Source organism: Aspergillus steynii (assembly GCF_002849105.1).
Source record: "Aspergillus steynii IBT 23096 chromosome Unknown P170scaffold_1, whole genome shotgun sequence".
Lineage (NCBI taxonomy): Eukaryota > Fungi > Ascomycota > Eurotiomycetes > Eurotiales > Aspergillaceae > Aspergillus > Aspergillus steynii.
In genome coordinates this window covers 5,380,286-5,399,705 of record NW_020194398.1, presented here as the reverse complement: position 1 = coordinate 5,399,705, position 19,420 = coordinate 5,380,286, and the positions used below count along the sequence as shown (strand labels likewise).

The window sequence follows — 19,420 nt, the reverse complement described above, 5'->3', positions numbered from 1 at the left end:
ATATTTGTCAGGCTGGAGGGAGATGTTTTGTGGATAGGATTTGTTTTCATTTTTTTATTATTGGGGTTTGGGTTCTTGGGTTAATGGTAAGGAATGAATGAGGGGGTTCCAGGCATAGAGGATTCATGTAGATTTGACTATTGGATTTTTGCTCCTTCGATTAGAGGTGGAATCATTCCTCACTATGAGAGCATCGGTTTATGATGAAGTATCCGTCAAGCATACAATCAATATATATAATACAAAAAAAATGAAAAGAATAAGAATGTCATTACAGACACCCTCTATTATATCGACAGAGTAAACCCAACACACCTCCTACCCTAATAATAGCAGCTCCTGGACCAAGACACCAAACCGAATTCCTCGTCAAAGTGCGTCGCATAGAACTCGCATCCGGGCATCACATAGCCTATGACATAGGGTATATCATTGACATGCCCCGTGGAGTTCTTGAACCAGAACATTCCCTCAGTGACGAACTCGCCCTTACCCAGCGGAGGGATGTACGTCTCCACGTTATCCGTGCCGTGGGTGTAGATCCAGATCTGACCGTCACAGATGTCGGCGATGAGGGGGTACGCGCCGTCTGTGACGGTTGGAGTCCCACATTAGCAGTGTTCAATGGAGAAAGAGGGGTGAAAGTTCGAGTGATGGCTTACTGTTCTCGCAGTTCCCGGTGGTCTTGCTGACCGTGCCGAATGGCGCGGACTTGCCCGTGCAGCCTTGGATGTCAGTCAGCTCGAAGTAGCAGTTCTTGTCGTAGTTGAGCAGAATCTTGACAGATGATGTGAGGAGCTCAGTCCGTTCCACGGGCTTGCCGGGCTTGGTGTCGGGAGTGCGATGGGGGGCTACGCCGGAAGACGAAGGGGTGGCCGATGCATCGATGGCATGTGCAGTGGTGATGGCTGCAAGGGCAGCGGCGATGTAGATAAGTTGCATCTTGATCAGGAAGGTTGTTTGGGTGTGGAAAGAGTACTAGTCCGGGTTGTAGAAAAAGAATATCCTGGTAGTGTAGGAGTGCTCGTGCTTATATATCTGGGCCATGCAGAATGTGCAGTGCATCTGAATACGCAGTACGTGCCAATGACAAGGTATACCGAGCCCACCAATGAGCCTCATGGTGAGGATCATACCCATGCAGCCCTAGGGCCAGTAAGCGCCTGAATATCCCTGAGAATGTTGTTTGACAATTCACTGAATGGGCATAGTGCAGGCCTCTTAAATTAACAAGCTGACGCCCCTGAAGCTCGCCCAGGCACCCCCGCCTGCCGAGCCATTAGGCGACTTGGGGCGGTTCTTTGGATATGACCTGGCGTAGGCGCTTTTAACCCTAGTGAAGATAGGAAGAATTGGTGCTAAAATTGCTGTTGACTGATGGTCGCTCATGTTGGTACGAGCTCTCCGCAACCCTATGGATAGCCCCAATGTTTCATTTGCTTTGTATGAATCTGTCAATTCCGAAGCAGGTGGCTCATAGATCTTTGATTAGTGGTCCTGGAGCCTGTCGACGGATTCCGGCCAAGACTGGCGCAGCCTTACGAAGTACAGCAGACAATGGCGATCTGAGCCTGTCCGAGAAGGCTTCATATGAGAACAGGAACGAATGACAATGCTGGTTGCAAGTTGTCAATAACTCCAGATGCAGAGTTTCACACCAGCGTTTCTTATGGAAATGTCTGATCGAAGGCACATTCCAACAATTGTGGCCTTGATGCCTAAACATGGCCATTTCCATTTTGGGGACACATCATGCACGTGATAGTCCACGTGATCTGGTCTGCAATGACGGCCATAGCTGCCTCAGGTGTCAAAACGGTGCGCTCTGTGATTATAGTAGGAAAAATAGCTGGAAAGGGCAAGTTGATACCCAAACAATCGCTACTGATCTCTAAACTGCTGAAGGCAGCAAAAAGAGGTTGGATACAGTTTGTGGTAGTTTGAAGGCCCTAGGGTCGGCCTTTCGAGCAAAACGGCAAAGCCTTCACGCACGGCAATAGTGCGACATTCAGCAATAATACCAGATATTGCGATTCAGACACTTTAGTTTGAGGCTAAATTGTTGTCAGTATGACGCGGTGGATTGTGGTTGGGCGTACTGGCTACGAGGCAGAAGCTGTGACCATCGCACCAGTCCGGTGGCACATCACCAGTCTTGGTATCTCAACTTCGGCATCTGCGTAGCAACGCGTGAAACCATGACAAAAGTCATCTGAAAGAACAGAAAAAGGTTCATTAGCTGTAGAACAAGAGCGACCACAGCGACATTGCATCACCCCTCGGGTTGGGATGGCAGGTCGATGATCTCCATGGCGCAGAGCTGTATCCCAACGTGGATCGCCAGAGGCCTCATATCCAGGGTCGCAAGAGGCCGGAATGCAGCGGGCGCATCGGCGAATTTCTCAGAAACAAAAAGACGGCGTGCCAGAGACATTCCGACAAACGGTCGACGCATCGAATCCTTCGACGCTGGGAGGAGTTTCTTTGGTCCAGTCTGGGCCGGTGGGAAATAGTATTAATCCGCGCGCTGGACGCAGAAACAAAAAGCCGGATCTCCGCGTCGGCACGATCATCCCAGGATGAAACTATATCGCATCCCGCGAGCAGGAATCCAGGTCCATGAGCCCGACTCATCTGCTGTTGCGCGACCATGTTTGCTGTGATCAGTTCCCCAGCGCCGAGGGCATACGGCGCTAACCCATTCGAAATGTTCTCCCCGCCCAGGCGGTTTTTTAGCCTGTAAAACCTTTGCCCGCGACTTCTTCCGTCCGCCAACTTCCTCCCTCCTCCACCATCCCATCGCCATCCGGAGCCTCGCTCCATCACCCACCCCCATCGACCCAGCTCTGATCGGTCCATCTCCCGACAATGAATTCCCGCGAGCACTCCGATATGCCTCCGGCCCCTTCCTATCCGTCCCCCAACGCGGCGCAGATCGGCCAGGGCGCCATGCAGTACTACACCAACCGCCAACTGACGGCCGACGAACTCCTGTCCGCCGAGCTTTCGCGCGAAACCTCCGGCCCCGGTCTGGCCGATGGATCCAGCAATGGAGTCCATCACGGTCAGTCGATGGTCCTGGGTGCGTCCAATCCCGCTGGCGGCGATATGGGTCGCCCTTCGTCGCCCGACCAGCACCAACAACAACATATGCTTCAATTCACTCCCAGTCAACAAGTGGGCGTCGATCCGAATCACGACTTGAGCTATGGTGATCAGAGTGCGAGAAGGAAAAGATCGAAGATTTCTCGCGCGTGCGATGAGTGCCGGCGCAAGAAGGTACCAACATCCTATGTTTTGATTGCGCGACGCGACGTTGCTTTGGTGGTTCCCCTTGACTAACGTCGCGATTTCCCTAGGTCCGTTGCGATGCAAGCTCCGAAACTGGTGTGGAAACATGCTCGAACTGTCGACGTCTCGGGGTTGTCTGTCAATTCAGTCGCGTTCCGATGAAACGTGGCCCCAGCAAAGGGTAAGAGACGCGATCGCCGTAAATGTCTGTGATCAGAAGCGCGTTCAGCTGACGTTGGCTATAACATAGTTACATCAAGGAATTGGCCGAACGATTGCACACTCTCGAAAGTCAGATGCAGCCCGCCATGGTCCATCCGGACATGCCGTACCAGGGTATGAACGAGGTGTCTTCCCCGAAGGGCTATCAGGAATTTTCGCCTCCAATGGACAGCGGTGGAATTGGTCGCAAAAGAACATACTCGGTATTCGAAGGACTTCCGAGTTCTTCCTTTACACAAGCGCCGTTCAACACTCGGTCGCAGAATGCATTCGGTTCGTGTCTTACGCGTTTCCATTGCCTCTCTTTAACTAACTCCACAAGAAGATGCAGGTGAAAGCGCAACGGATCCGATCAATGCATCGGTTGTCAGCGGCTCGGCACCGAAGCCTGGCAATCTATTCTGGTCGCCTGGCAATGAGAACGAGCTACCCGCTGGCATTGAAATGACCGATATACCCAAACAAGCAATGGAAGAGGACATGACTCCTTTGGACTTGGACGAAGGCGCTATCAACGCGTAAGTTCATCACAGCCTTGTGGCTCTTGATCATACAGCTTCTAAATAGAAACAGGTACTATGCCAAAATACACCCTGTCTTCCCCATATTGCCGCACTCGAAGGAACGCTTGCTCGAAATCCTCCACCAATGCAGTCGTGAAGTGCAAGAGATTTTCATTTACAGTCTTTATACCGCTACACGCACAAATTTCGATCGAGTCTTCGGTACTTTCGAGAGAGTCACGTCTTTCGATAATGCGCAGGACCTCCTTCTATACTACACTCGCCAGCCGGCTATTGTCCGTCCGACCGGGATCAACCTCATCTGGCTCCAGACTATGCTGCTCATGATACTCGACTCTGACTGGAGGGGCCCAGACAACTTTGTTCTGAAGGATGGTGTACCGAAACATTCCTTGATCCAGTCCGCCAACAAACTCGCTTCGGACATGGCAAAGGGCCTTGGCCAACTCAAGACCAAACGCTCTTCAGACCCCGACGTCGACTCCGAGGCAAACCTCGTCCGTCGCAACTGGGTCGCGCTGGGTATACTTTCTCGCTGGTACGCGGTCAGTGTGGCCGACCAAAGCGCCCTGGGAACGTACGAGATGGGCGGTCGGGAAGACGAACGGGTTGTTGGACGTGTTACCACTGGCATTGGCTGTAAGTTCTTCGAGTGTACTGAGCGCTTTAGGTATTCGTGCTAATTGCTTGCCTCATAGCTTATTCAACGTTCCTTGTTGAGCTGGTTACCTTGGCTGCGCTGGACCACAACATCTGCCAGACGAACACCGGCATTGGTCGCATGGTCGGTGCCAACTTGGCATCATCTCTTGAGCGTCTATCAGAGATTGAGGATCTGCGCTCACTCAATGATGCCTCCGATGAATCAGAATCTCAGACCTTTATTGACAGTCTGCACAACCAGTTGTACTGGACCATTCGGCTGTTGATTAAGCGACACATCTTCGTCTACAGTCCGTACGAGATCATCTACAGCGCCCAAGAGGTCATCAACGAATTGCACAAGGCCAGCACGCAATCTCGCATCACAACGCCCTTCGATCTTCACAGCTTGGCTTTGGCCTCCATGACCCTCCTGGAGTCTACGGTTCTTCCAGAGTACGCCAATGACTGCTGGGATTCGCTCCGAAAGGTCGAGGAAATTCTTGACTATCGCGAAAAACGAAGCACCGAAGCGGCTGAGTTTGGGGATATCTTCACGACTCCGGGCTGGGACGCCAAGATCCGCATCTTCCTCGAATGGAGACGAACCAAGGCCCAAGAAAGCCAACTCCAGGACCCCAGCCTCAACAAGAGCGGCTCTGTCGGCCCTCCCGTCATGGGTCCCAATGAGCAGCGCTCTCTTCAACATCTGGCTGATCTCGCTGTTGGCGCTGAAGGCTCTGTGGCTGCCAACTCGGGCTCTCCGCCACCGCCTGCGCTGTCGACCGAAAACAACCTCAACGCTGCCACGTCGCCGAACTTGGGCCCTGTCTCGCAACCGGCGACTCGTGTGGTCGTTGATTACACCCTCCTTACCAAGGAAGGTTATCTCAATGTATTCTCCGGCCTTATCTACCGTCGATCTCGCTGAATGTATTTTCAGCCTCCGTTCTCAGCCTGTCCGAGGAGAATTTGATTATCTTTAGCACTATCCTTTTTGTATTCTTGGCGCTCTCTTCCTCCGTCCCACTCTTGGACCCTTCTTGTTCTTTTATTCATTTCTTTGGGGCTGAAATAATTTGGACTTGGAAAAATCAAAAAACAAAGCAGAGAAATATTATCAACTTGTAATGGGCTTTGTCTGAATGGTGATTGACTAGCGGGGTATCTATTATCATCTTCCTCTATCCTATTTGTACTTTATCAATTTGCTAGAAGATAACTTGTGATTTTATCTTTTCTGGCAGGGAAGCTCACTATCTATCAGAAACGTCCGTCTGATATTGCTACTTACTATCTCCGTAAGAAATGACAAGGAAACAGCGCAATTTGTTCACAAATCAAATGATACAGGAATTAGGAGATCTTACTTTCCCAACGCAAGTCGCTCCCATGTGCCATCCATATCTTGAACCAGCTGGACGAATTTCTCATCTTCGATCTGCTGACAGATCCAATTCGCAAGGCTTTTGGTCCGCTCTTCAGTGGAAGATGACACATATGCTGAAAGATTTTCGGACCTGAGGTGTGGATTCTGGATGTCAAGGCTTTCTTGCTGTGAAGGCTTGTTTTGAACCGGTTCTGTATTCATAGATTGATGATGCTTCTCGTTGTTCGGAGGAGGAAAGGGCAGAGAACCCGATCCGGTTGATGGTGTGATAGAGGTATTAGTAGGTTTAGACAAGCCCGAGAGATCTTCAGACGGCGAGACTTTAGTGTTCGTGATGTCTCCCGGATTTAGTCCCGCCGACTTACTGGTATGTTCTGGTTTGCGGAATATATGACCCGACGATGTCGTCGGCCTTTTATTGGCCTCTTGTGGCCCGGGGTTGAGGAAGGGGAGCTGTCGTTTGGGAGGTAGGATTGTCTCGAGCGATTTGGCATCGTAGCATGTTGTCGCGGTTGAGGGCCTCCGGATAAGTGCGTTGTTGCTTTGTCCGGGTATGGGATCTCTGGGCGCGATATCTTGAGAGATGTTTGTGTCTCGTGGGCCGCTTCGATTGCGGTCGTTTGGCCACGATTCTGCAGGGACGTTGGGCATGGTGCTTGATGAGGAGGGCAGGGAGGTTTGGGCTATATTTCTGGGTTAGCCAGTACTTTGTCAGGGGCTCAGGAATCGAGTCACCGGCTGTAATGCTCGAAGTTGTTCCTGATACTCCGAGTGTTGATTCATGGGGCTGAATAAAAGCACCGTGTGATGCGTATTGCTCGGGCGCTAAGTTACCACCGACTCTACCTCCCATGGCCGACGATGAGGATGCCATTTGCCATTGTGCAGTTGATGGTCTCCGAGTCAGTGGCATTGGGTCGATATTGGGCTCGGAGAAGGGGCATTTGATGTCACTTAATATAGCCAATACTGTGTAGTAGTCGCGGTCTAGGCTGAATTTGATTTGGAATCGACGAATCTATTCCGTGATCAGATTTGAAGTCTCCCAAATTCTCACTAGAGATGGGACTTCACGAACGTGCGTATTTCCCGTTGAATACTTTATCGCAAGACAGGGCAACTTCACGACGACGGCGAATGTCGGCTTCGAGGAGCCGGGATTGCTGGACTGGGCCTCAGAGGCTGCTATTTGGGCAAGATCCGTTATGCTAATCTGCTCCTGGAACAGTAGACTGCGAATGAGCTTGCGACGGTTTGGCTATAGGAGCAGGCTTCACGGAGCGTACTATTATCTGATCATCCTGGAACACTTTGAGCAGGACATTGCCTGAGACTGTAAACCTCTCAAATACCCCAACGATATCGCCGTTTCCGATGATATGGTTCCAATGCAGGGGACCCCGATGACTGGCTGAGGTGGTCGTATGCGAGAACTTAGCTAGGGATAGACTAGCGAGCTTTGTATGTTGTTCAGACTGATGGGAACGCTGATACATGATGGTATTTAGGGTTCTCATTGGCGCCATTTGAATTGATACGCAATGGACGTTTCGATAACACAATTCAAAATGAGTGCGATGAGATCGGGAGCAAAAGGAGAGCGGAGTGGCTGGCAGGTGACTACCAGGTGACTTCGACGGCCTGGAAGTTCAGGACACACGGGGGCAGGTCTATAAGAGCAATACGGTTTAGGCAGTTTAACAATTCAGGTCAATTAGAATGCCGTGTGAATCAAACTGATTGTAAATTGGAAATGGGTCGTTGATCAAACTTCTGCATCTATACAACATCAGATCTCGTCACCCCTAACCATTTACAGACCATCAAGTGGTCGATACACTTTCATCCAACGCTATAAGTCCCAATGTTAGCAACTGAGCAGACATGATATCGAAAGAGGCTTCTTGGCTTCCTACCTTATCATATGGCTTGGCAGAATCAACAAACCTCAAGTCAGTTGCCAGCCGAATACGTCTTTCCGGATCCTTGTTCTTGCAACTTGCATGCACCAGGAATGGATCATGAAAAATCACATCCCCAGCCTCATGCTCGGTAATCAACCATTTTCTCTGGGCTTCTTTTCCGTATGACACGGTATCACGGCTGAGGAACCCACCATCATTCATATTCTTGTTGAAAGCTGAAACACGCTCCTCGTCATTCAGATTGCTCGCATTGCAACGAAACTCCTCCTCTGTTTTCTTTCCGATATCGACCGAGTTCTCCAAATACATGAGGCCTCCGCCTTCCAAAGACACCCCGCCAATCGGGACCCATGCTGTCAAACTGGTCGGTGGTCCTGCGCGAAGATACATCTGGTCGAAGTGAACTGGGGTTAATTCACTGTCGGGGACAAAAGCACGAAGCATGGTTCGCTGCAGCATCGTTATATCTTCCCATCCAGCAAACGCTCTAATAAAGGCTCTAAGCTTTTCGATCTCGCAGAATTCGAGATAGAAGGGCGCCTCATGAGCGCTGATCATTAGCTCGAGGTACTTGTTTGACTCCTCATCGTCTTTAAGACCGAAGAGCCGTCGGAGGTTTCCAGGTGGAAGAAACTTTCGACTGTCTTTGTCACTGTATATTCCTTCTACCGGGTCTGTCCCCTCCTTGAGAAGGCCTGATGGGGCCATGTGCTCGAAATACTGTCGTCGACATTTGAGCACTTTGTCTTTTGGGAGCAGGCTTTTCACCTAGCAATGGTAAAGAGATTAATAAGTGTGTGAAGAAGCGCAAAGAGAAGTGGAATGCTTACGAATAGGTATCCATCGCGCTGGAACCGTTCTCGCATGATTTCAATTGGGGTTTCTTTGGAAGTGGGTTGGAGGTACCCAATTTGGTCCGCAGCCATGGGGCCAAAATTCGATTCAAGATTGAGATCCTCTGGATGAGCAGGATAATAATTGCCATACTGGTCATCTTTGGGAGAAGGATGCTTGCGCGTTTCTGCTGGCGTTGAGGCGCAAATCTTGGTTTCGCTGACAGTAGTTGTCATTTTGGCAGGGAAGCTCGATTTATCGCTTTCTCAATGATGATCAGACGGAGGAACTGAAGCTTGGGCGCAAAACCAAAGCCTGGTGCTTGGGCGATGTTCTTATAGTGCCATTCTTGCAACTGCTAGAAATGATGAGGGGAAACGGCTATAGTTAGGGCCAGGCCGTCTATTGCCATCTATTGCCGACGAGCATCTCCGCATCTCCACTCCGCGCCTTTCGCCATCATCCCATCACGCCCCGCCTCCATCCTAGATACTCTGAGTCTCTCCATCATCAACCATCATGACAAGAAGTACAGGAACCAGGCTCTATCGCGCCTGCATTCGATGCCGACAGCGAAAGACAAAATGTGACCTGTATGTACAGACTGTTTACCCCGCGTATCTTGTTTGGTCGTGACTCTTTCCCAGAAAGTATGAGAGCAGTAGTGGACATCAGCCGTGTTCAAAATGTTCCACAGAGGGCTTTGACTGCGTCGTAGCCGGATCAAGCCGAGGCGGCGACTATTCACACCTCCGGAAACGACGCAGGTGCCAATACAGACGACAAATAATCCGCAATTCCGATGGTTCAGAAAACCAGAGCATCAGTCCTAAGCTGTCAATGGACAACGTCCCTGAGGAGAGCCAAGGCTATGATATTCATGGCGGGATACAAAACCCTCTAGAAGCGCTCCAAATCCTGGCACAGACGGCGTCTAGCGAAAGAGTGACTTACAGAAGAGCCTCTACACTTCCTGAACTTCCCAAAAATAACCTAGAATTTCGAGATGGAACAGGCAGTCATGTTCCTGGAGATAAGCCCAGTCTGAGGGAAAGTGAGATTATCCAGGATGGCGTTGTAGACATACAAATGCTCGAGCCTCTTTTGCAGTAGTAAGTCTTCAATATCATCGGAGCCAGGAATAGAATGCTAACCTAACCCTTCGGCCTTCAGCTATGCCAGCAACCACCACCCCTATTTACCAATTGTACCAAGCCATTTGATATCTGGCGAAACGATGAAGCATCATTGGGCTTACGAGCCATTTTTGCTAGCCGCGGTACTAACGATATCGACGCAGAACCGGCAAGGCTTAGAGTCTCTACACACCAGAGTCCTAGGCTATATGGAGAAACTCCTCCTTCGTGTAGTCCTGGGCTCCAGGAATGTTCGACAGGTCGGCTCAGTGGAAGGCCTATTGTTGTTAGCTGAATGGGTACCGCATATCAACTCGGGGACCAATGTCAGCCGTGATGACCACAGTTCAAGTCAACATCAACTAGAGCAAGGAGAAACATCTGAGGAAGATAGCCTGGCGTGGAACCTCATCGGACTGGCAGTTAGGCAAGCCTATTTGTTCCATTTGGAAAGATATTCCTTTCGCGGAGAAGGGAAAGCCGAGTCGGAACCAGTTGCGAGTCGGAAGCGATTGGCCTGGATATGTATGGCTACACTTTGTCGATCGATTGCATAGCTAACGGTCAGCAGTCACTTACCTTGCAGATCGCCAGATATCCATTCAGATGGGTCAAGCATTTTGGTGTCGCGGACCAGGTCTATCTGCTCGATTCACGGCGCATGACTACCCTTCATTGCGCCCTCAGAGGGCTGGACAATCTGACTATGCATCATTTGTACAAGCTCAGGTTGAATTAACAACCATCTTTGGAAATGTACACGACATCCTGTATGCTTCCAAGTCACACACAGGGCAGTTGATTCTCATGGGTGACTACACAAAGTATCTAGACGACGGTGCAAAGGCACTCGACATGTGGAAAATGTCATGGAGCAATGTCAATGTGCCCAGCCACCTCAATGGGCTCCTAACACTCCAGTTTGAATACCTGCGACTTTATATCAACGCTTTCGCATTCCAAGCCGTTCTTTATCGATCATCCGGAATTGATCCTGCGTCGGATCATGAAAAAGGGGTGTCTTGTTTCCCTTACAGTGTCATGGCGAGCCCTGATGGTCGTCACATCTACATTGCCATTGATGCAGCTCAGAACGTTCTAAGGGAGCTCCTAGATCAGCTTAATCCCTCGAGGCATTTGCGATTCCTGCCTGTGCGATATTATATGTCAGTAAACCCACTTCTATACAACGCAGAATTATCAAGGCTGACATTGTCCTAGGAGTGAGATCCATGCATCGGTATTTCTTTTCAAGGCCCACACAGTCGGAGCATTAAGCCCAGGAGAATATCAATCCTGTTTTACTCTAAGCAGGCAGTTCATTTCGATGCTCAAAGATGCAGCTACCACTCCAACACACATTGCTTCCAAGTACGCAAAGTTGCTTGCAAGCCTATGGTTCCAAGGACAGTCGACCACAGAAGCTACAAAGGCGATCTTTCATGCACCAAGCCCAGAAAAAAGATCAACTGCTACTCCCTCTCTTCCACCGGCAGCCCTAGAGGAACTACAAGACATCCCCGAGGGTGCCGCTTCTGGGGATACAGGCATGCAGTATCCGATCACGGACAGCTTCCCAGATACTGCAAGGCTATCATTCATGGACTCTGCCGACCTTCTGCATTGTCCGGATGTGTTCTTGGCGAATTTGCCTTTCCTACGGGCCGGATTTCCTGACCTTGATGATGATGGCGCAGATCCGTTTTTAATGTCGGATCTTCACCATCTTTAATACAAACATTGGTCCTCAAGTGAATTCATTGCCGTTTGGAATACACTACAGACATTTAATATGTCGTTTTGTTCATGGGTTTGATAACTACACAATTTTGGACTACTGGTAAATATTATCAGCAGGGACTGGACGACATTTGAATATGTATCGTTGCCTAACCAATATGAGAACGTGGGCTATAGCCTAAGGAGAAATTACCGGAGTATCTCAATTGATCTTGGAATATCTGACCACACTCGATAGCTTATCTATCTCAGTCTCCTGACTAGTAACATCAACTCCCCCTTTGATAATACATCCAAGTCATATTTAGGATAATGAAACAGTCCGCATCACAATCGCGCCAGTGGTCCGTCTGCACGAGCTATCGCTAGACTGGCAGTGGTAATCTCCGATATCGATTTGCAACCTGTCAGTTGCATGCAGCGCTTGAAGTCGTCGTAAAGAAGCTTCAACATTAGTTCCACGCCTGACTGACCGTTATGCTAGTCACTCATTAGTACTCATTCACGACACAAATGCCACATGTCAGGCAAATCAAGGGTAAAGGCCCTACTGCTAGACCCCACAGCATGGGACGGCCAACCCAGCAGCATTCCGCACCGAGCGCTAATGCCCTGAAAATATCGGCACCGGACCGAATGCCTCCATCAACATGGATTCTGATCCTCCCACGGGCAGCTTTCGCGCAAGCTGGGAGCGCATCAATGGTTGCCGGAGTTTCGTCTAGCTGTCGGCCTCCATGGTTGCTAATAACGACGCCGTCGCACCCGTATTCTATGGCAGTTTCAACATCCTCCGCGGCAAGAACTCCCTTGATCCAGATTTCCATGCCGCTAATGCTGCGCAACCAGGGGATATCCTTGGCCCACGAATGGGAGTCCGAATTCGACGCACTGAACCCCTCGTCGTGGGATTCCGAGTGAATTTCCTCCGATGCCTTTTCATACATCGGATACCCTAGCCCAGCAGGGGGCTTGAACCCATTTCGCCATTCATTATAGCGAACTCCAAGCACAGGGCTGTCTGCCGTGAGAAAGATCGCCTTGCAGCCGGCAGCCTCGGCACGGCGGACAATGCGCTCCTGCTTGGCTTTATCGTTCATGGAATACAATTGCATGACATGGTGGATGACTCCCACCTGCTTGCCAGCCTCTGTTATCTCCTCAACCGAGTAGTTAGCAAACGACGACACGCCCATATCGACACCCATTTTGGCGCATGCTCTGCTTGTCGCTAGCTCTCCATCCGGATGAGCCATTGCCTGAATACCGGCTGGTGCAATGCATAGCGGGAACGAGATCTGGCTACCAAACATTGATATGCTTGGGTCAACGCGAGACACGTCCTTCAAGACTCGCGGCAGTAGGCGATATTTGCCATATGCAGCTGAATTATCGCGAAGGGTGACCTCGTTTGTAGCTCCGGAGTTGAAGAAATCTAGTTTAAGCCCGATAGATCAGAGATGTGAATTATTGGGTGATTAGCTAAAATGTAGGGGGGGTGTTCAACGTATCGAACCTTTCACAGAAGTTGGGAGTGAGCTAGAAGCTGCCGCCTCAAGGCCAGCTATGGAAAGGATTTGATCAGCCATCTGCAAAAGATAGAATTGACTATAAGGGCTCAGTCGAGATGGCAGTACAAGGCGAGCATGTATTTCGGATTGGAACGACACTATGGAGGCATTGGGGGTTTATCAATCATCTGAAAATGCGCTATTCTACCTATCATGGGATGTTTAACCAAGCAAGATCTACCTCTCTCCTAAGCATTGACTGTTATCTACAGGGCGTAGGGCGTGGTAGGGCGTGGTAGGGCGTGAGGCACAGGGATCCTCGTGCGTCCACAAGCCCACCAGGCTGTACTCCGCAGTCTCTGACTAGCATTTCCCTTTCTAGAATAGATAATCTTACAGGATATCCTCTGAGTTAAAACAGATACGCACGGTGTGCGATTGCAAATACACCCCATATCTCAGCACCATCAGTTGTTGCTGCGTTGTCTTTTTGCTCGGAGCACAAAGTCAAATACCACCCAACAGTCTTTTCTTTAGGATCACTATCTGTGCCTAGAAGGGCTTCGGTGATTGGCCTTGCAATTATGCTTTTTATGAACTCCAAAATGGGTCACTGGAGTGAACAGAAGAGGTCCAGATGGGCTGTTTGGAAACAGGCAATCCACGGCATCACCTCCCGTTCGCGGTGAAGGAGACTTTACTCCACCGTTTATGACTCAGGAAGTTGGCTTCCTGCGGCCACGCTGATATGTATGGTGGTTTCATCGTTTCACCGAACGACTCTGGCGCGCTATTTGGTGTTCTGTTCTGGCATAAGGACGGTTTCTCTACCGCATGCGGCCATGGAACGATCGCACTCGGATACTGGGCGGTTGCCCATAGAATGCTTCCGGTTCCCGACAATGAAGAGGTGGATGTGATTATCGACGTGCCTTCCGGACGTGTCAAATCGCGTATCACGATGCAGGGCGGAGACCCCATCCATGCCGAATTCATCAACGTGCTCAGCTATCAGATAGCGAAGGATCTATCCGCTGCTCTCCCCTCGCGTGGAGCCGTCGTGACAGCCGACCTGGTCTTCGCGGGGGCTGTGTATGCCACTATTGATGCGGACCAGCTAGGCGTCGAAGTCGATCCCTGCAACTATGCCCAATTCATCCAGCTTGGTCGTGAGGTGAAGCATTCTTTAGGCCAGCGAGCACACTACGGCACCCACGACTTATACTGTGTGATCTTCTACCGCGAGGAGGATGTTGGAAAAGACGAAGCAGGAATCGTCCGCCAGAGAAATGTCACTATCTTTGCAGATGGTCAAATTGACAGGTCGCCTTGTGGCTCCGGTACATGCGCCAGGCTGGCTGTGTTGCTATCACGGGGACGCGTTGGTGCTGGGAAAAACAAGCTTGTTCATCAGAGTATTATTGGCACATCTTTCGAGGCCGATGTTGTCTCGGAAGAACCTTCACCAGTGGAAGGATTCAAGGCTTGTATTCCGCGTGTTCGTGGACGGGCTAATATTGTTGGTCAGATGAGATTTTGGATCGACCCAAGTGAGGCAATGTTCCCTGGCTTTCTGTTACGATAGGAAAGGACTCTCGGTTCAGCCTTCGGGTCTCCTTAGTGATGGTAGATAGATGTATTTGCTTTATTGCTCAGTGGGAAGGAATTTGGTTTATTATAGAAATTCGAGAGATCATAGACTAGAACTTGAAATTCCAATCAGACCATCAGCAAGCCTCAGACACATTGTTAGACAGAAAGTGAAGGAAATACCAGCACAACGAGATATTAAATAACACATTTACCTCTAGTACCACATGTTGTGGCCTTCATCATATAAGCTACACATTGTGCGTGGAAGGTTGGGCCACTACACATATATTGTGTTTGCATCAGACGCAGCGCAGGAGGATACTATCTCCTTCGGAGCACATAATGCTGAGCTGAAAGAAGTTTAATTGCGTGGTTACTAAACAAGAAACCTGGACGCCATACACCACTTATTCCTTCTGGGATTGAAGGGGTCACCATTGATTGTGTTTAGAAGTAGGGTCATTTGCATTTCTATTGTCATAGAGGCCTCAAAAACTTCTCTTTGGCGGTACAGTAACAATTCCCTTTTCCAGTTTTATCTTCCATTGGACAGCCTTACAAATCTCGTAGATAACTCTGAGATTGGGCGTCGGAACGCCGGCTTTCTCGGCCTCTCTCACAGGCTCACCAACTAGGTATTCTACTTCCATCAGATTTCCCTGGAGGAGTTAGCACATTTTCTCTCTTTTTGATCTCTATCTTCGCACGGAGTCTTCTGTTCCACCGACACGGAAGCTGATGGCGGGCCAATGAAGATACCCAGCCAGTATACTCCGTACAGTGTCGAGAGATGCTCACCATAGTTGTCATTTCCTTTTCTAAAGGTCCGAGTCCACCGGTATCGCTAATGACACCTCCTCTACTGCCAATTTAGCTCTTCAACTATGCTGACTTATAAGCATGGAATGGCCAACGCTCGCATCCCCTGGACCCTGGTCATAACATATTCCCCTCGGCTCACGTCTCGTCGAATTCTATCAACCACTCCAATCCGTCAGGCCTAAAAGGACAACATGGCCATGCAAGAACCGGCTGCGGGCTCGTCGGTCATGGCACCGAGCAATGCCTTCTTTCCTCTCGAACTCTCGGGGCCCTGTGTCATCGACACTTCCGGACAGCAAAGCAAGGAGATAATTGATGGAATTGACAAGGTCTTCGATTCTAGCAGCGTGGGAACAGTTGGGTACTATAAGAAAGGTTATGGGAATTACATTGTGGATGCGGATGGGAATACACTGCTGGACGTCTTATCCCAAATTGTATCCCTCGCAGTTGGTTACAACAACCCAGCTCTGCTCGAGGTTGCGAGCTCCCCCGAGGTTGCCTCCGCGCTCGTTAATCGTCCCTGCTTGGCCTAATTCCCTCAGCATGACTGGGCATCCATTCTAGAGGCGGGAATTATCAAGATCGCACCAAAAGGCTTGAATCAAGTCTTTACGGCCTATTCGGGAGCCGATGCAAACGAAGCAGCCTACAAAGCAGCGTTTATTTGGAAGCGACAGCAGGAACGCGGCGCACGAGACTCCGAGTTACCGAGGACGAGGTTCTTTCCACTATGAACAACCGAGCTCCAGGATCACCGAACGTGTCTATCATGTCTATCATGTCTTTCAAGGCCGGATTTCATGGCCGGTTGTTCGGCAGTCTCTCCACTACACGAAGCAAAGCCCTCCACAAATTGGATATTCCAGCCTTCGATTGGCCGCAGTGCTCGTTTCCCTCCCTGAAATACCCTCTAGAGGAGCACATGGATGAAAACGCCGACGAAGAATTCCGTTGCCTAAGAGAGGCCGAACACATTATTCAGAACTATCATAATCGAGTCGCTGCGATTATTGTCGAACCGGTCCAATCAGAGGGGGGCGATAGACACGCGAGTGCATTCTTCTTCCAGGGCCTTCGTGATATCACGAGACGAAACGGTGTCCTCTTTATAGTTGATGAGGTTCAAACGGGTCTCGGTGCAACGGGTCGTTATTGGGCCCACGAGCACTGGAATCTGACCCAGCCTCCTGACATGGTCACATTCTCGAAGAAGGCCCAAGCTGCGGGCTTCTACTTTGGCAACCCTGAGCTGAAACCCTCAAAGCCATTCCGTCTTTCGAACACCCGGACTGGAGACCCAGCTCGGGCGATTCTATTGAGCGAGATTGTCAAGGAGATTGAAAGACTGGACTTATTGGAGAATACTGCATCTGTTGGTAACTACCTCTACACCAAGGTCGAAAGTCTCTCGGTTAGATTTCCCAGCGTGTTTCAGAACTTGCGAGGTAAGGGCTTTGGTACATTCATTTCGTTTGACACACCCCAGCGTGACAAGTTCTTGGCTTTGGCAAAAATGAATGGGATTCATATTGGAGGCTGTGGGGAATCTGGTGTCAGGCTTCGGCCTATGCTTATCTTCCAAAAGCACCATGTCGATATACGTTTGATGTTTTTGAGAGGGTTGCGCCTCAACTTTAGGATAGGGGTCTTTTTTCTTGAGAATACTATTCAATCGTGGTACTGCCTGAGAAAACGTTTTTCAACAACAACTTGCTCGTATACTCGATTCAGCGTTAGTAGCGTAGGTCGTCTGTGTTTGGATAATACTGATGTGCTATACTCTTTTTTTTATTTTTTATATTTGCTTTCAGGGTGTAAATCCATTCTTTTACGGGATATCTAAGTGTACAGAATACATTCCATGTGTCTTCTCTATTCCGCCGTATTTGCTTCTTCCGTCGTTGAATTCTTCTTGATCCACTAGATTCGTTTCCCATTTGCATTCTCCCCAGCTGCTGTTCATGGGCTCGCGCATCCAAACGGTGAGCTTGCCACGTCGCGGGCGGCCGCAAAAAACAACATCCCGATGGCTCTTTCGTCCTACTCGTCGAAGGACCTCGAGGATGTAATTGCGCAGGCAGATGGAAACCCGTACATGATTCACGTTTCCTTGTATAAGGACCGAAGAAAGACCCTCGAAATCATCCAACGTGCTGAAGATAGGTGTGAAATACTTCTTCTTCGAGACTCGATGCTGAACTCCAGGCTATAGCTGCTGGCTTCAAGGCTGTAATTCTATCGATCGACGTTGCGACCATGGGTATCAGGCTGAATGAATACGGGAACGACTTCCAGCTGCCTCCTGAAATAACGATGCCCATGCTCGCGGATAAGACCGGGACGATTCCAGCAGACGCTGCGCATCTCCAATGGGATCCTTGCATGTCATGGGCAGAGGTTATCCCGTGGCTTCGGCAGAGCACCAAGATGGAGGTGTGGCTCAAAGGAAGTGAGTGCTACGTGCTACCCATATGGTTACTCATCGCTTATGCTTGATTCGTCTAGTTTTGAGCCCCGAGGACATTGCTCTTGCAATTGAACACGGGGTTGATGGTGTTATGATTTCTAATCATGGCGGTAGGCAGCTCGATGGCATTCCTGCAAGCTTAGACGCCTAAAGGGAATGTGCGCCTTTGGCCAAAAATAAAATCAAGCTCGGCATTGATGGGGGGACTCGACGAGGTTCGGATATCTTCAAAGCCCTCGCCTTAGGAGCGGACTTCTGCTTTGCTGGGAGGATCCCGCTCTGGGGACTTGCTGTTAGTGTTTTTCCATTATTCCCATTTCTCTCGTTCTCCCTCACAGAACAATACTAACTAGCATTATAATAGTATAACGGAGAAGACGGTGTTGATCTGGCCATCAAAATTCTGTTGAGGGAATTCGAAACCACCATGGCTCTATGCGGGTAAGTATTATGATTATTGTGCAGCAGTTCTACATCCCAGATGCTAATTTATCATTGATAGATGCAAATCGGTACGAGAAATCTCCAAGGCACATCTATCAGTTTTAAACTCGACGGGCCTGCTGTGCCGTCTTTGAACTGTGCATGAGTATCGAGCACAACAGCTTTCCTCGTCGTGAGGTCGACAACACGCGGAAGAATACAACTCGTACATAATCACTCTCTCGAAGCGCTACGCCTGAGGGTAATCCTGCAGGCAGACGCCGTCTGGAATGTTATCAAGCACCCCTGGACTGTCGAGCTGAAAACCATTTCTTCCAGTGACCTATTGCAAGACTACAAGCTGGATCTAAATCTGTGAATGCCATATCCAAGAGGCTGACTTGGAGGGCATCCGGGAGAATGATAAGCACGGTCATGGAATGCTGGCCATAGAGTAAAGAAATAATTCCGACGTTAGTATCAAAGACTGTACTCCAGTAATATTATGGTGGCTCTGTAATCGGAATTGGCATAGCGAAGATCTTATGGTATCAATTTCGCTGTAATTGGGACTTCATATCTTACCAACGCAGCTACTGGCTGTGGATTCTGTAGTTCCATACACCACAGCATGAACGCTACAAAGTATCACAGGTGATCCTTAAATGTTGGGGTGCAGAATCAAGTTCGCTTTATGGTAAAGGTAGATAGAGGCGTGAAATATTCGTTTTACTCTCGGGGCAGCTTCCTGCAAAGATCTTAGACAACAGGATAGACATTATCCAGGGTTCTGTTGCAGACAATACACACGCTATGTGCACAAATGCCCAAGCTGTTCTCGGGGCAGCAGGATCAAGCCTTGAGAAATTTGTTAAAACCAGCGTAGGTCTATCCTAT

At 49.6% G+C, this 19,420-nt stretch overlaps 8 protein-coding genes across 8 annotated transcripts; 4 read left to right on the top strand and 4 right to left on the bottom strand.

Moving 5' to 3' along the window:
* Positions 1-323: 323 nt before the first annotated feature.
* Positions 324-1,174, bottom strand: P170DRAFT_461345 (uncharacterized protein; the record flags this gene model as incomplete). The annotated part of the gene is made up of 2 exons (XM_024852029.1): positions 663-1,174; positions 324-589 (listed from the first exon to the last, which is right to left on the bottom strand). The coding sequence occupies exons 1-2, from the start codon at positions 940-942 to the stop codon at positions 324-326; spliced, it is 546 nt and encodes a 181-aa protein (XP_024710784.1). The 5' UTR covers positions 943-1,174.
* Positions 1,175-2,598: 1,424 nt separating this feature from the next.
* Positions 2,599-5,897, top strand: P170DRAFT_461344 (putative C6 finger domain protein). Its single transcript, XM_024852028.1, has 6 exons — positions 2,599-3,279; positions 3,360-3,472; positions 3,542-3,786; positions 3,839-4,031; positions 4,087-4,676; positions 4,736-5,897. The coding sequence occupies exons 1-6, from the start codon at positions 2,869-2,871 to the stop codon at positions 5,608-5,610; spliced, it is 2,427 nt and encodes an 808-aa protein (XP_024710783.1). The 5' UTR covers positions 2,599-2,868; the 3' UTR covers positions 5,611-5,897.
* Positions 5,898-5,954: 57 nt separating this feature from the next.
* P170DRAFT_506072 (uncharacterized protein) lies at positions 5,955-7,565 on the bottom strand (the record flags this gene model as incomplete). Its single annotated transcript, XM_024854354.1, has 5 exons — positions 5,955-6,374; positions 6,435-6,752; positions 6,805-7,087; positions 7,148-7,288; positions 7,356-7,565. 5 exons carry the CDS (start codon positions 7,563-7,565, stop codon positions 6,046-6,048), a joined length of 1,281 nt encoding a protein of 426 aa, XP_024710782.1. The 3' UTR covers positions 5,955-6,045.
* Positions 7,566-7,882: 317 nt separating this feature from the next.
* Positions 7,883-9,064, bottom strand: P170DRAFT_443254 (phytanoyl-CoA dioxygenase family protein; the record flags this gene model as incomplete). The annotated part of the gene is made up of 3 exons (XM_024850520.1): positions 7,883-7,921; positions 7,986-8,762; positions 8,825-9,064. The coding sequence occupies 3 exons, from the start codon at positions 9,062-9,064 to the stop codon at positions 7,883-7,885; spliced, it is 1,056 nt and encodes a 351-aa protein (XP_024710781.1).
* A 283-nt stretch (positions 9,065-9,347) lies between these two features.
* P170DRAFT_399638 (Zn(II)2Cys6 transcription factor) lies at positions 9,348-11,696 on the top strand (the record flags this gene model as incomplete). Its single annotated transcript, XM_024846289.1, has 6 exons — positions 9,348-9,425; positions 9,480-9,940; positions 10,002-10,290; positions 10,333-10,489; positions 10,536-11,130; positions 11,186-11,696. 6 exons carry the CDS (start codon positions 9,348-9,350, stop codon positions 11,694-11,696), a joined length of 2,091 nt encoding a protein of 696 aa, XP_024710780.1.
* A 335-nt stretch (positions 11,697-12,031) lies between these two features.
* Positions 12,032-13,293, bottom strand: P170DRAFT_422020 (alpha-hydroxy acid oxidase; the record flags this gene model as incomplete). Its single annotated transcript, XM_024847406.1, has 3 exons — positions 12,032-12,184; positions 12,256-13,139; positions 13,221-13,293. The coding sequence occupies 3 exons, from the start codon at positions 13,291-13,293 to the stop codon at positions 12,032-12,034; spliced, it is 1,110 nt and encodes a 369-aa protein (XP_024710779.1).
* Positions 13,294-13,963: 670 nt separating this feature from the next.
* On the top strand, positions 13,964-14,800 carry P170DRAFT_422019 (Diaminopimelate epimerase-like protein; the record flags this gene model as incomplete). The annotated part of the gene is made up of 1 exon (XM_024847405.1): positions 13,964-14,800. The coding sequence occupies one exon, from the start codon at positions 13,964-13,966 to the stop codon at positions 14,798-14,800; it is 837 nt and encodes a 278-aa protein (XP_024710778.1).
* Positions 14,801-15,821: 1,021 nt separating this feature from the next.
* P170DRAFT_484288 (4-aminobutyrate aminotransferase) lies at positions 15,822-17,538 on the top strand (the record flags this gene model as incomplete). The annotated part of the gene is made up of 4 exons (XM_024853914.1): positions 15,822-16,142; positions 16,176-16,291; positions 16,330-17,278; positions 17,485-17,538. The coding sequence occupies 4 exons, from the start codon at positions 15,822-15,824 to the stop codon at positions 17,536-17,538; spliced, it is 1,440 nt and encodes a 479-aa protein (XP_024710777.1).
* Between the last annotated feature and the right edge of the window lie 1,882 nt (positions 17,539-19,420).